Source organism: Misgurnus anguillicaudatus, chromosome 3 (genome assembly GCF_027580225.2).
Source record: "Misgurnus anguillicaudatus chromosome 3, ASM2758022v2, whole genome shotgun sequence".
NCBI classification, from domain to species: domain Eukaryota; kingdom Metazoa; phylum Chordata; class Actinopteri; order Cypriniformes; family Cobitidae; genus Misgurnus; species Misgurnus anguillicaudatus.
The window spans coordinates 188,371-203,884 of record NC_073339.2 but is presented as its reverse complement, the minus strand read 5'-3'; the positions used below and the strand labels follow the sequence as shown (position 1 = coordinate 203,884).

The window sequence follows — 15,514 nt, the reverse complement described above, 5'->3', positions numbered from 1 at the left end:
TCCTCATTTGCGACGTTTGGCTGTCACTCACGTGATGCGAAACAAAGCGGCAAACATATACTCGTCGGTTTACTTGGTGGATTTGGAGCAGCAATTTTCACAGAAATGAGAGGAAAATTGAGCGCCATTACAGAAAATCCTGGTGGCGACTGAGAGAGGGACGATGCAACAATATTGGTTCCGAAAAAAGGCAAGGAAATAAGTTACTTCTGAACGTTTCTCAATCGGAAGGCTGCAGCCTCCGGAGGTCTCATATGCAGGCTGCATACGTCATCCTGCCTGGTTTAAACTAACTGAGTATTACATTCGGAAGTCATAAACATATTACAACAATTTACGATTAACTAAGAATAATAGTAAACTTTATAATTGTTAACATTGTGAATCTTGATGATCATTGTATCATTGTTTGTTTCAAAGGTTTCGTGTTTTTAAAGTTTTAAGGTTGACCAGTTTGATTAAAATAAATAGCACCTGTACTTTTTTGTACAATTACTTTTATTTATTAGCGTCAACCTTCTATTGTTTTATGTTTAACAGCTTAAAATGTTACTCATCTACAGGGGTCGTAAATTAGGAAAAGAGACCTTTAAGACACTTTATTATAACTAAAGGTCCTGTGTAGCACATTTTTACAGATATTTGTATTAAAAAAATACTCTGGTTAAAGTAGAAGTGCTGATTTAACTTCTTTACTCAAGTAAAAGTACCAAAGTATAGGCTTGGAAATGTATTTAAAGTATAGGCTAAAAGTAAAAGTAGCCATGCGAATGATAACCATTTTTTTATGCAAAGCTAACGTTACCTGGATCACACAAATGCTAGAGTGCAAGTTGAGAAACCTAAGTGGATATGGAAAAAAATCTTTGTAAGATTTATTCGTTCTTTATAAGCCATTGCCTACATTTTATATGGATGTCTGCAAAATAGGCCTTCTTTTGACATGAACATTTGCATGTTGCACATTTAGCTGTTAAAGTAGGGTAAAAATGTAAAACAAAAATAAGTTAAAGCATATTTTTGTCATGGTTGTTGTTATAGAGAGAGGTGGTGATGGAGCAGTGGACAAGACACTTTTTGATTCCCACTGTTACACATCCACCAAATAAGTAACAAGTGATCTTATTAAAACACTGTTACTATAGCTAAAAGAGGAGAGTTAGATCAGTGAAGGTCAACGAACAAATGCCTAACTAAACACTAATCACAATAATGGTGACTTCAAAAGATCTCATAACAAACACAAACTTAAGGTTTAATGTGATACACTTTGTGATAAATGTCTATTTGACTTGTGAGACATCACGTCAGAAAGAAGATTTGTCTACTAAATCACGTGTGTGGATGCTGGAAAAGTTGAGCACTTGTATTTTGTTCTTGTCAGGACCCGCCAGAATCATGTGTTAAATTATATCTAGTCTTTGTGTTCGGGGTCCTGGCAGTACCATGTTTTATGTGGGAAATGCGTGGTTTTAGTATTGAATTATTCTGACCACGCATTTCCCGGGTCTCGTCACTTTTTACCCTCTCCCTTACTTGTCATTGATTTCAGCTGTGTCCCTCATTAGTTCTCCCTATTTATTGTCCTTGTGTTTGCTGTTTTGTGCTCGTGCGTTTGGTTGCATCCTGTCGGTTTCTGTGTCAGCTCTGTGAGTATATGAAAGTTAGTCTAGTTTGTTATATGTTATGTTTAGTTTAGTGTTGCGTTTGCCCCGTCTTGTTTTGCCCCCTCGCGGGTTTTGTTTTCCCCTGTTTGTCAATAAATTATTTATTTTGAGTCAACGTCTGCATTTGGGTTCATTTTCTTGTTAAAACCTCACAGTTCTGACAGCTGTTTAGCTGTTTCTGCATTTAATAATTTGTCTTTCTTTATCATTTTAGTATTATTTTCTCCAGAAAATGAGTCATAAATATAAATTTAGAGACAGGAAAATTTCCAAAATGTAATTGATTTGACACGGAATGACCAGCAGATGTTCAGCATTAATGTCTTAATCATCATGTGGCAGGGTAGTTAGATCCTCTCTGTAGTGACGTCATTATTGGTAGCCTATCGTCCGGCAGGGAGGTGTGTATAAATGGCTGTTTGGTGCGGGCCGGATGTGCGTCATTTTCTTTGCCTGCGCTCTTCCTGTTTACCGGCATTCAATGGAGGTCTGTGGTTAACACATAGCTGGGTGGAAATTGTAGCACCGCTTGTGTCGTTTGCGGGGCTCTGTGTACGCTGGAGAGGTAAGCATTTTTAGTGTTTGGCTCTGTCTGATACCGGATTATGGTATGGTAACACTAGTGTTTTGTGTTATTTATAGCTTATCAGTAAACAACCGTAACTTGCGGTCTGGCTCGTTATACTGCCTAGTCTCAGGTATGTAAGAGATTAAGTATATTGCCAGAGGTTTTAGGTGATGTGGTGTGGGGGTCAGCTACGTTAATCTCTACTGCAGTGTTCCCGTGTGTTTACGGTTTGAGCTGGTACGGTGTCTAGCTGCGTTGTCCAATATATGCTGTTTGGCATCATCTCCTTCATTTCTATCCCGTGGATATTGACGTCCGCTCTGCTTTTTGGTGTGGCAAGGGGCTGCGTTATCCGGTATGTGTATTTTATTTCTGATTTGTCGTTCATATATTATAAACTAGTTTATTAATCATGATATTATCTGCTAGGGTTAAGACTGCGTGCTGCATTCCCTACTACATCCAGAAGCACGCTGCTGTTTTGTTCCTGCTGGATTTGTTTTAGTTTCTTTTTCTTTATTTTTGCTATGTGTTTTCATTTTTGTCCTGGGTAATTTAGCGCGGCCCGATTTTGGAGTTGTTGGTTAAAACCTGCTCCTACTGTGACCAGTGGCGGATGCAGAACGTGACATATGGGTGGGCATGGATTAAGTCCGGGTGGGCCTGAATCTATGGGTGTCACTTTTGAATAAGAAACTATAACAAGTCTATAAAATTCGTCAAAACTTCAGAACACTAATTTAAACAGCATACACACACACCCGAACTGCACGTCACATTTTTGACATTATTGATACTTTAAATTGTAATGCAACGTGACATTTATTAAGCCTTTTTGGTAAAAAAAAATATTGGGCTCTCATAGCCTACAAAAAAGAACCTGCACACAGTGACAGGAAATATAAATGAACCCAAAAAAAACTTATACTTTTTTAAATAACCTATTAAAGTGTTTAAATAAATACGGCTACTAAATGCTTAAAATGAAGCTTCTAACATTTTCTCTTCATGCAAATCACTAAAAATATATTTTCGTTCTCACATATTTAAGTTAACTTACTAAATAAAGAAAGAAAAAGGGAATTGCTAGAATAATGTTAGACTCTGGGGTTAAACGAAATGACAAATAAATAAACATTTAATATACTTTTTGATGAGCACAAGAGCAAGCCTACTCGTGAAGAGCGGAGCCGAGGAGCGCGCATATCAGACGTGAACGAAAGGAATAATGGATTTAATGCTTTCACTTCATTTCCTGACAGTTTCACTTGTTAGTGAGGATAGTAATGGCTAACAAGATACGCCGAATTACATACAACATAATTACCTAACTAAATCTGAGAGAATGCAAACACATTACAATATTTTTTCCTCCGCCCGACGGCCATGGCAAATCATTTTTTTTTAGCCCGACAGGAATTCGCCATAGCCCGTAATGGACGTCGGGCAAGCGATTTTGCGAGGTTTGTTTTGTAGAAAGACTTTCTTTAAAATGAATTTCGTTTTGTATAAATTGTATCTTAATATTAATCAATGTTTGATCAAACAATTGCCTCGATTTAATAAATAAGAAGCAAACCAAGAACGTCTGTGGTGTGGATTGAAGTGAACCCACTATATTTCCGCAGCCTACGTCTTTCTGCTTTAATGCATTTCTTAAATTAATGTCTCAATTACACAGTAGGCTTATAGAAAGTTATGATAGGCTATTTGTTGCTTAAAAGCAATAGGCTATATTGTATAAAGTGTAGCAATAAACGTGGCGTGACTTATAGTGCTGCTATATCGCTATATCAAACAACATCACTATGATCAGATGTTTTCTTTCTATTTTTTACCCCGCTGTCATATTTGTTGTGTGTTTATGTTATTGAGAGGAAAGCGCGCAGCACATATTTATAACGTGTTGTTATTCAAAATACGTTTTCTACTTGCTTGCAAAAAAAGTTCTCAAAGTGATCATGGCTGAAAGGTGCCTCGGGAATATTTCATTATAACGCAACATTCAACTGCTTTAATAGTTTTTAAATAGTTATCAGGCTTACTTATAATTTTACTGTTTTTAACATAACATGCAATAGATAAATTACACCACATAAAGTAGTATACATGTCTAACTATACAGAGTAGTATTTTTTACATTTCTGATGTCAAAAGGCGGGCCTGACTGTGACTGTATTTAAAGGTCTTTTCCCCGTACGTTGGGAAATAACGAGTTTGAGGGCCACGCTCATTCAGATTATTTATTTCTTCATTTTCCCTTTGTGGGGTTTCTCGTTTTGAACTGATTCAGAATGCTGAGATTTTCTCCTGGACATTGTCTTTAAATTTATTTTTTCCCCTCTTTTTTGTGTTATCTAGCTGTTTAAGCTAGAATTTATTTCTTTTTCTTTATGTTGGGAGGGCTTCTTTTGCTCCCCTGCATTTAATAAGTTGTTATTGATTATCACAATTGCAGGAGCTGTGTGTCCGACGGCAGTGAGGCTTTCCTTCACCGTGTGCTGTGTTATGCTGTGTGATAAAATCACGGGTATTGGAGTGTGTGTGTGTGTGTGTGCACTCAGTGTGATTCTCTTTTTTTCTCCCTCTCTTAGCCCATCTGATGCCAATAGGCTGCAGCTCTGAATTAAATGTGAATCCTTATTGTGGATTGTGATTTTCAGCTTTAGTAATTGGCTGGGTGGCTACTTTTATTTCTGCTTTTTAAACTTTTGTATGAATAAACTCAAACTCTATTTTGCTACCCACGTCTCTTGCTCATTTTATTCAGTATGAACCTGGGTTCTTTATAACATTTAAGTGAACTGTGATTCCCTGGTATAGTCCCAGGGTGGCGTAGTCTATTTGTATATCTTTGAGTCTTGAATATTACTGCAAAAGACCACTTTGCCACAATCACTTCATGATCTCATTAACTTTAACACTGATTCAGATTATATAAACACCAATCTGTCCTAAGCTTTAGACATTATACACACATGACTGCGTTTCCACTCAGGACAGCTCACTCATTATCAAATATGCATACGACACGACCATCGGGTGGGGGGGGGGGTGGTTGGTTGAAAGAGGGTACAGGGAACTTGTCAGTGACATCATGGTCTATTGAGAGGAAAATTACCTGTTTCTTTATGTAGAAAAGACCAGAGAGCTCGTCATAAACTTTAGGAGGAAAAGCCCTCCTCTGCAACCACTTACCATTAAGGACACTGTGGTGAGAGGGCTGACACCCACAACTTCCTGGGCCTGCATTTGACATCGAAGTTGAGCTAGACTACAAACATTGTACCATGGTGAAGAAATCTCAGAAACACCTGTATTTTATCAGGCTTTTGAAGAAGGTTGGAATTGGGATGTGCCCTCTTATTCTGCCCTCCAAAGGCTAAGTGCAGTATCTACGCAAACACTGAAACTGAGAAAAATGGCTTTAAAGTTTTTTACACCAGCTAGTCAAACATGTTACTGCAATTTTGGCACACACATTTCTCTGAAATGGGACAAAATTTAACCAGGAGACTTTGTCACAAGACACAACAGATCTCACAAAGCCCATTTTAACCCTTAACTCAATTTTGACCAAATGCGTAGTTACTGCGCTTTCGCTTTGTAGGGCAGTATTAATGTCTACAGAGGACTTATAGAGAGTGTCTTGACATATGGTATCACGATGTGGTTTGGAAATGCAACACAGGCAGAGAAGAAATCTCTCCAAAGAGTTATCAAGACTGCAGAGAGACTAATTGACCCATGACCAAAATCAACACTGTAAGACCAATTTTCCCCACAAAGATAGGAATACCAGTGTTTTTGTGACCTTGTGGGGACATTTTGATGTCCCCATGAGGAAACAAGCTTATAAATCAAACAGAATGATGTGAAGTAGGAGAAGGGTTTCTGTGATGGTTGGGGTTAGAGAATGGGGTAGGTAAGGGGAATAAAATATACAGTTTGTACAGTATAAAATGCATTACGTCTATGAAATGTCCCCACAAAACATGGAAACCAGAATGTGTGTGTGTGTGTGTGTGTGTGTGTGTGTGTGTTTTACTCACTCTTTCCCATTTTCAGATTGGTACTGATGAACGCTGTAGCCAAAGAAGTCTTCTTGTTTGCCATTAAATGTCAGTGAATGTTCTGTGTCCATGTTAAATGCATATGAACATCTGAACGCTACATGAGAGAGAGAGAGAGAGAGAGAGAGAGAGAGACTTTGACTTTTAAACACACTTTTAACACCAAAAGATAAAAACATAAAGGTTATTAAAATTCAGAACCTCACATTATCACATAAACAATGGAGAAAGAAGAAAAAAGAAAAAAAACTTTGAACATAATAAGTAATAAACAAATATTCTGAATTTCCATAACAGTCAACATCTCAAATACATTGGTTTATAGCCAATTTATATTTAGTAGTTTCAAAGTCATTGACAAGTTTGTAAAAGGTGTATTCCATTTTTAGATGTGATCTTAATGATCTCTTGAGGATTGAAACAACTTCAGATGACTCATTCCCAGACAAATTTTCTCTCCGTGATAACCAAATGGCCATTTTGGCTTCTCTGAATAAAAAGTTTAACAATATATGAGACTCCTTTTTACTTTTTTGGTATTAAGGCCCATATACAAAACACATGGGTGAAAAAGTTACTCTCAGGTACTGGCACCATTCATCTATTTTTGAAACAACATTTGTGATCTAGCACAATTTAAAAATAAGTGCAAAATAGTTTCTTGTATACCATAGAAGAGACATCCCCCAAGATGTGCTCTGTGTCTATTAGTTGATATTATACTGTGCCTTAACCTCCACTGCAGATCTACAGTTCATTTTTTCAATGGGAGGTTTACAAGGTCCTCCAGCTGCCCCTGAGGGAAGTACTTAGTCCAAACACATCTGTCCATATACACTCCTTAACATTTGTGAGAGCATGAAGATGCAGTATCTTGACGCACAGTATGTACAGTCAGTGATTTCTTTCCTGTGTTGTTGAAAAATCCGAATTTTCACAAAAGTTTAATGCCTTCCAGAAAATGTTCTTCTTTAAATATATAAACAAACAATATATGAAATGAAAGAACAGACCCTCTGCTTTAAAAAAAATAGTTCTCATTTATCACCTATCAAATATGGGTAGGTTTTTTCAAAAACACCCAATTTTGAGCAAAAGCTGAGATAATTAAATTTTTGTGAAGGACTTTTGATAGAGATCAGATTCAGAGCGATCTTTAAAACATACACGGAGTTCTTTCTCTTTCACGTGAGGCGCTACTTCCGGGTTGTATAAGTTGCAGAAGAGGTGTGGAACCTGTTGAATAATAGCGGTATTGCAGAATTTCTCGTCATTGGCAGGGAAGCGTTTTCTCTTATTTGACGAGTTATCTCAATAATGGCTGCGAAAGAGTTAAAAGATAGTAGTTCACCCTCAGTTTCTTCCCAGCTTCCAGTCTCAGCTGTAATTTACAATTCTTGAAAGTCAGTTATGTCAGTTTCTAAGGAAAGTCTATAACTCTGTGGCAATAACTCCGGTATCTGTCAAGATTTTTATTTGCCTCACAAATCGATCTTATGTCTATTTTTCTGGCAAAAACTTCATTCACCTTCAGGTATTAAGTGTCCCATTTTTGTGATCTTTGCAGCCGAAATGGCTTCTCCTGAGTGATGCATCTTTTAAAAATATCCAGATCCAGTAGTGGTTTTTCTCTCTGCCACAAACTTTGTAAATTATTTGACTCTCTGAAAAACTTGAAAAGTTTCCATGTTTTAAGGAGTGATTTAAAAATTGATGTTAGTCCTGCAAGATCTAACTTGTTTATCTTCATCAGTAACAGGTGTCGATAAAAAATACATAAAATACAAGTATTCCCAAAATATTAAAAACAATAAAGAGTAAAATGTCACTGCTCAGTCATTATTAGAACGCCAATGCAAACAAGTGAGTTTTTAAACAATGATTTAAAACACTCAACAGAGTTACCTGCTCTAATACTAGGAGGGAGTGAGTTCCAGAGTTTGGAACCTGCTATTGAGGCCCTGTTTATATTAGAGCATTTGCGTTTTAAAACGGCATTTTAAAATGAAAATGATCCTCGTTTATACTGGCATTTTAAAAATACTATAACAGTTAACCTATAAAAATGTGTTTGGGAAAGTCTTATACTGTTCTAGCTCCCCCCTACAACATTATTTTGATTTTATAACTAAACAGAAAGCTCTTTATGATTTAAAAAGAAACCATTCAAGTGAACAGTACTAAACAGTAGCGAACTTGAAGCAAAAATAAATTTCAGCAAATGCAAACTTCAATCAAACATAGTAAGAGGTGAAGTATTGCTTTAGCCTACCAGAAATGCTTATTGCATTAATTTTTAAAAGTGTGCGAGGTCCGTGCACGTCCTCCGCTAGCAACACAGAAATTGCTAAAAGCGCAACACCTAAACGAGCATTTTATATTAATAACGATGAGTTTATTGTTTTTATTAATTTATATTCACAAAACTTATCAACAAAACATCGATTAAAATTAAGAGACAAATTATCTGAAACGAAATTCATTTTAAAGTAGCAAACAAAACTTACATTAAACTGGAAAATAATGTCTGACCCATTACAATTCTCCCTTCATATCGGCCTTTACAACGCCTATTTGGCGTTTAAAATTACAGTCTATCTTTCGTAAGCTAACTAAATTTAAACAAAACATAAACACATTACAACAATACTCAAACCCAACAATACTCAAACATTAATATAAGACAGACATTATCTATAAGGATACATGTTAAAACAATCCGATATAGCGTTTATAATAGCTGGTTGGTAGATGTGGCAAAACCTCCATTGCAAACCAACATTTACATGAATAAAATAATTTTTACTTTGAAAATGATGCGCTGTCACGTTAACATCAGCTGTTCGTTTACATAAGACTCCGTCTACGTTCATTTACACTCAGAGCAACGTCTGAGTTCTCAAACTAAAACAGGGTCTGCAGCGTTTGCGAACGAATCCATTTATGATGGTCGAAAACGGTGGTGATGTAGTGTAGATGAAAGGCGTAAACGTAGCAAAAGTAACATGTTTTAAAGGATAAACGCATTAATGTAAACATAGCCTGAGAAAGCTCTGTCTCCTCTGGTTTTCCGTCTAGACCTTGGACAGTCTAAAGACAACTGGCCAGTAGACGTTAGTGTTCTCCCTGGAGTGTGAAAAGTAAGCATATGGTGCCAACCTAGTGCCAATCCCTTTAAAGATTTGTAAACAACAACAACAACAGAATACTAAAAACATCAGGCAACCAATGTAGAGACGACAATATAGGAGTTATGTGTTCACTACACTTTTTACCTGTCAACAAAGGTGCCTCTGCATTTTGGACCAATTGTAAACGGTGGATCGAGCCCTGGTCAAGACCATAATAAAATGAATTGCAATAGTCTAAAGGATTTGTAATCAAAGCATGCACAACTTTTTCCAGTTGACTATGTGGCAGATAAGTACACGCTATCCCAGCCCAGCTCTGGGCATTTTTGTAAAGAAGTCTCTGAGCCACTTGGAGTCTGAAGGTCCTTACTCTAGATATGATGTCCACTTCTCCTTGTCCTCCTTCCTGTTTGTGTAGAAACAGTATTGGTGCCTTTAACCAATGCTGGCCCGACCTGAAAAAATCCACCAGGCATCTCTGAATATTTACAGGAATACTTAGGCCACCAGCAGTTTTATCATACATGATGCTTCAGTGTACAATAGCCTTATAAATTTGTCACCAAAACCAAAGGCCTTTAAAGCATAAAAAAGAAAGTGTGATCCACCCTATCAAAAGCCTTCTCTTGATCTAATGATAAAAAACATTTTAATGTTATTGTCAAAAGCATAGTCATACAAATCTCTTAGTAAATGGAGATTATATGTAGTATACAATGGATCTATATTTTATGCAGTAAGACTGATCTTTATGTATGATTACATGCAGTACAGTATTTAACCTATTCGCCAAACATTTAGAGATGATTTTATATTCTAAGCACAAAAGGGCTACAGGTCTGCAATTCTTCATAAGTGTTAAATCCCCTTTGTTGGGTAATAGCGTTAAAACTGCAAGTTGAAGGCTCTTAGGATGATTTTTTTCTGTAATGCTTTTTTGAAGGACTTCAGAATAGTCATGTTCAAGAACAAGCCAGAAAGCCTTATAGACTTCGGCAGACAGTCCATCTATTCCAGGTGCATGACCTACAGAAAGTCCCATAACAGCAGCCGGGACTTCTTCATAGTTAAGTTCAGTCTATAAAAAATGTTTGTGCTTTGAGGTTAAAACTGGAAGGTTATAAAGCAGTTTGTTCCTACAATGATTATCTGATTTTTCAGAGGCGTATAAACTAGAATAAATATCCACAGCAATTTTTATGCATCTCTGTTTGATCAGAGGTGTCCTGTCCATTGCAAAAAGAGTACATCAATTTTTTTTGACGTTTTTTTGTTTTCAAGGTTTAAAAAAAGAGGTAGGAGCATCGATATCTCTTAGAGTTAATCTCTTACAGCTCCTATCACTCTTTCAGTTAAAAGTACGTCTTTTCAGTCCACAGATTTTTAAGGAGGTTATTTGCAATCACATTTTGCTTCACACCAATAATTTCTTTTTCAAGACATCCAGTGACTTTTTTATAAGGGCGAAGAATGTGATAGATATTGTTGACAGAAGTTCCTTATTTTTACTTTCACTATTTCCCACCATTGAATGCTATTTAAAATTCTCCCAGAAATATGTATCTTCTAATAACTTAAATGACTTGTATGCATATTCTTATTAATAAAGTACATTCCATAGTGACAAATTTATGATCAGACATTGAAATAGAGAAATAAAGTAAAACTGAAGAAAAAAAGAGGATTTAGCAGTCATCACAATTGTTATGCTTTTCCCTCGTCATTCATTCTTTTCCTGTTAGTTTTCCTTGTCTAATAACAGTCATGTGTTTTTAACTGCTGTGAAAGCTCATCAAAGTTACTTATTTTCCCTCAAACTTTTCAAGATCTGGGAAAAATCACTGACCTCTACACCTGCTTTGCCTTTTGTTTCATCTACAAAAAAACGTATCTCCTCAAGGGTATACGTATCCATTTCAGCCACTCTTGCTATATCAGAATTATCAGACCACTGATCATCATTTCTCAAAACAACATCACAACATCGGGACATATCATCTATCTCATCCGTTGTGTTTTCTTCAGAAACTCCTGCTTTTTGTTTCTTTGAGTTCACACATTCCTTCAATGGCTATCTGAGCATTACACCGTAACCTTATTTTAACTTATTACACGGCTCTCTGCCTGGAATGCTTGATTCTGATTGGTCAGTTGAGACATTTGCAGGTTCGTTCTTTTCAAATAATAACCGCTCCAAAATAATAACGCATAGCCGGACTACTTGCACGAGTAAAATCGCTCCGCGCCAATAAAGATCAATAAAGATTACTGTCTGTTCGACGCCATCTTGTGACAAACACTCGACAATCACGTCAAGACACAGACAGCTTACTGAGACTGAACTTGACAAAATAGAGCATGACAGCTACGAAGCCAACACACAAAAAAATACAGAACGGGCATTAAAACTGCTCAAAGACTGGCTAAAAGAGAAAAAATGGAGACAAGTATGAAGCAGAGGATCTTAATAAGGTATTACGATCATTTTATGCATCTGTGCAAAGTTTCGCGGAAGGATAAAAATGTTAATTTAAAACAAATATGCCAATAAAATGTTTAAAATTCATATTCATGTCCAGTTTTTATTGTTATGTGGCAAGTAGCCGTGTAATAAGCGGGATAATGTAGAGGCAGCCGGTAGTTATTGGGAAATAAGCCCCTTCAGTGTGATACAAGACCCTCCGCTTCGCGTCGGGTCCTGATCACACTGTCGGGGCTTATTTCCCAATAACTACCGGCTGCCTCTACATTATCCCTTACTTAAAACATATAACAAGGGGGGGGAATGAGAGAGAGAGAGAGAGAGAGAGAGAGCTCAGTGAGATACAAGTGAAATGAAAATGTCACTTCATTTTCTCTTCCTGGTTTTAATGGTTTCATAAGCAGCTGAATCTTAAGCTTAAATGTGCCATTGATTTTGTCAACAAGACAAGACAAGAGATATATAAATAAATATGCTGCAATACCTTTTACATCCTTACCTGTCACCTACATTTTCTCTTCAGCAAGTGATGCTGCTCATTTATATTTATGATCTATAAATAAACCTTTCTAAATCTGCTGATTTCATCCATTCATGTGTCCTGACCACCAGAGACTTTAAACATTCTTAATCCACAAATATATTATAGTCTATTTTATAATATCTCAAATGTATTGTCCTGTGAAACAACACAGGAGGCTGTGTTACATGGTTTATTGAGGAGGTGTTTTTCAACAGAAAGTGTCAATCACATGATCATTTGATATGCAGAAGCAGCAGGTCAACAGTGCACTGCAAACTTAGCACAGTATGTGTGAAAGCACAACGGGTGTGAACTTTCCTGATAAGACCTCAGACTCCAAAATAATTTCAATGACAAAAAAAGAACGAAAAATATCTGTAAGCCTTTTTTTACTGGATGTAGCATATTAAACACATTTTAAATGTATAGCAATGAAATAAAATACAAACAAGTTTTTTTTTGCCTCTTATTTGCCAACCCAATTGCGTAATGATTCATAAGTAGCTTTAGCAAACAGAGACTAGTAATGGTGCCTTAACTTCACTTTTTTCCTTTCTGTCTTTTTGGTTAGGGTTTTGCTGTCGCACATAGTTTCAATATTGGCCATTTTGGTTACACAGTATAGTAATGAATCATAATAAACTAAGACATACATTTGTTTTTACTTCAGCATGAACTGATGCTTAGTTAAGGCTTGTACTAATCATAAACTAATGAAGAGTCATCATTAACTACAACATGACATGTTTTTAGTTGTTAGTTAATGATTCATTAACAATGAATTCATGTGTTGAGTCAAGTTAATGATGACTCTTTATTATTAGTTTATGATTAGTAAATGCCTTAACTCAACATTAGTTCATATTTAAGAATGAATGAGTTTAGTTGTTAGTTCATCATGATTCATGGACAATTATTATTAAGTGTTACCATTCGTTCATTCATTCAGGATTTCAATTGAAAACACACATCACATCAGCAGGTTCTCCAACTAAGGTTTACTAACCAGCTTTTGTATTCAAAGACAAGCAAAGTCTTAAAGTCCTCTTTTTAAATGATCTCTTGTCTGTCTGTCTGTCTGTCTGTCTGTCTGTCTGTCTTTTTAATACAGTTTTCAGTCACAGTATGACACAGACACATAGACGTGTGTGTGTGTGTGTGTGTGTGTGTGTGTGTGTGTGTGTGTGTGTGTGTGTGTGTGTGTGTGTGTGTGTGTGTGTGTGTGTGTGACCTGCATTATAGGGATGGAATTGGATGTTTGGGTAAGACATCGACATCTGCTGTATAGTGAGGTCACCCAGCTGCCACTGATCGTTTAACAAGCTTTATAAATATTGCTTTCAGTTGATACAGCAAGTGTGTGAGGTATGAGATAGAAAACATCATTAGTTCAGTTAAAAAAGTCAATTTTAGTTTGTTTGTGTGTGTGGGAGAGAGAGAGAGAGAGATGAGTTCCTGTCATCATATAGCTACTAACCACCAAACACCACACCCAACACAACACAAGACACATTTAACAACTCAACACACTAAATGCATTACTTTTAATACAACTTGTGTTTTATTTTAACACAAAATCGAATTTAACACAAAGCGACACATTATGTGTTAAAAATATAACACAAAAAAGTGTGTATATATATGTGGACATCCTCAAAATTAAGGTTTTACACAGATCTTGGCTTCTTTGTACACTCACACACACAAACATAAACACACACAAGCATTTTTACTGATGGATGTGTGTTATTTATTCTGTCTTACCCCAAATCAACAGCAGAGAAACGCTCAATCTGTCCATGTTGCACCTCTGATCTATTTCCCTTTCTGCTCATCTGTGTTCAACTCTTCCAGGGTGTTTCCTCATTTCCTCTTGCAGGTCATGTGTGTGTGTGTTGTGTGTGTACGCATGTGTGTCTGGGTTGTGTTGTGTGCGTGCGTGCGTGTGTGTGAATGCAGTACACTTGTCCTGATATTGGCAGTATGGTAATAAATGGTAAAATGAAATGAGGTAAAATGACCTCACCCATGTGCCTATCACAGGAAGGGTGTGTTCACACAGTTTTTCATAAATGTTTTTTTCATTTCTCAATACTTTGTATACATTTAAAACACTTTAGGCCAGTGGTCTTAAACTTCCGGCCCTGCAGCCCGTGTCACCTTTCAACAATATAACATAATCAGGCCCGCAGATTTTTTTTATTTTGTTTCATATTCTATTTTGCCAACACCTCATTTGCCAATACAGAGCTTTTCTTATCTTTTTATTTTTTCTGTCAAAAAAACTTGACTATCTACAGGATACTGTGTTAGACTCGATGATAGTAGTTCTAGTCTACATATGTATTTCTGTTCTTGTGTTGTTCTGATCTTGTTCACTGTTAATAATATTCCTTTAAATTAAAAAAACAAAAAAATATGTTTAGTACGTTTAAATAGATGCTTAAACATACAATGTAGACGTATTTACAACATTTAAACGTAGCATTATTACATTTTTACAGAAAAAAAAACCTTACCCTAAACCCAAACCCTTTTTATACAAAATGTTTAAATACGTAATGTATTCTTTTTATATTATGCAACGTAACAGACAGATATGTTTAGAAACATTTTAGTAACAATAGTAACAATATAGCATTCAAAATATATTTTAAGCCACTACAATCCTACCCAAAACAGTTTATTCAAATCATTTAACGTTACTGTTACAAAAAGCATAACAGACAGACAAGTGTTAATCACAACAACTTATTTACTGTGAATATTAAAATCAGTACCAAAAGTAGTTAAAATGACGATGTGCTGCATCCGCAGTCCTCTCTGGAGTATATGAAGTAAAATAAAGAGAACTATTAAAGTTATTAATCCAAGAGAACATTAATTCGGCTTCCCTCTGTGACGGTGCGCTTTTTTAATTTCAAACGTACACCAATGGAAATGACGCAAATATGTCACGTGGCACGCAAAGAGCAAATGATCTTTTGATATCACTGCCGTAAAGCAATGTGTCGTAAAGCTTCTTGAGGCGCGATATTTGAATTCAAATTTATATTAGCCTTTATTACAC

General features: G+C 36.2%; 1 protein-coding gene across 1 annotated transcript in view; it reads right to left on the bottom strand.

The window, feature by feature from the left end:
- LOC129443788 (integrin alpha-M) overlaps positions 1 to 14,335 on the bottom strand; it is a 50,019-nt gene extending 35,684 nt beyond the window's left edge. Inside the window, exons 1-2 of the mRNA XM_073860098.1 lie at positions 14,209 to 14,335; positions 6,288 to 6,405 (exon numbers count right to left, since the gene is read on the bottom strand). Of these exons, the coding sequence (XP_073716199.1) occupies positions 6,288 to 6,405; positions 14,209 to 14,245 (155 nt within the window). The 5' untranslated portion in view covers positions 14,246 to 14,335. The remainder of the gene's footprint in view (positions 1 to 6,287; positions 6,406 to 14,208) is intronic.
- Positions 14,336 to 15,514: the final 1,179 nt, after the last annotated feature.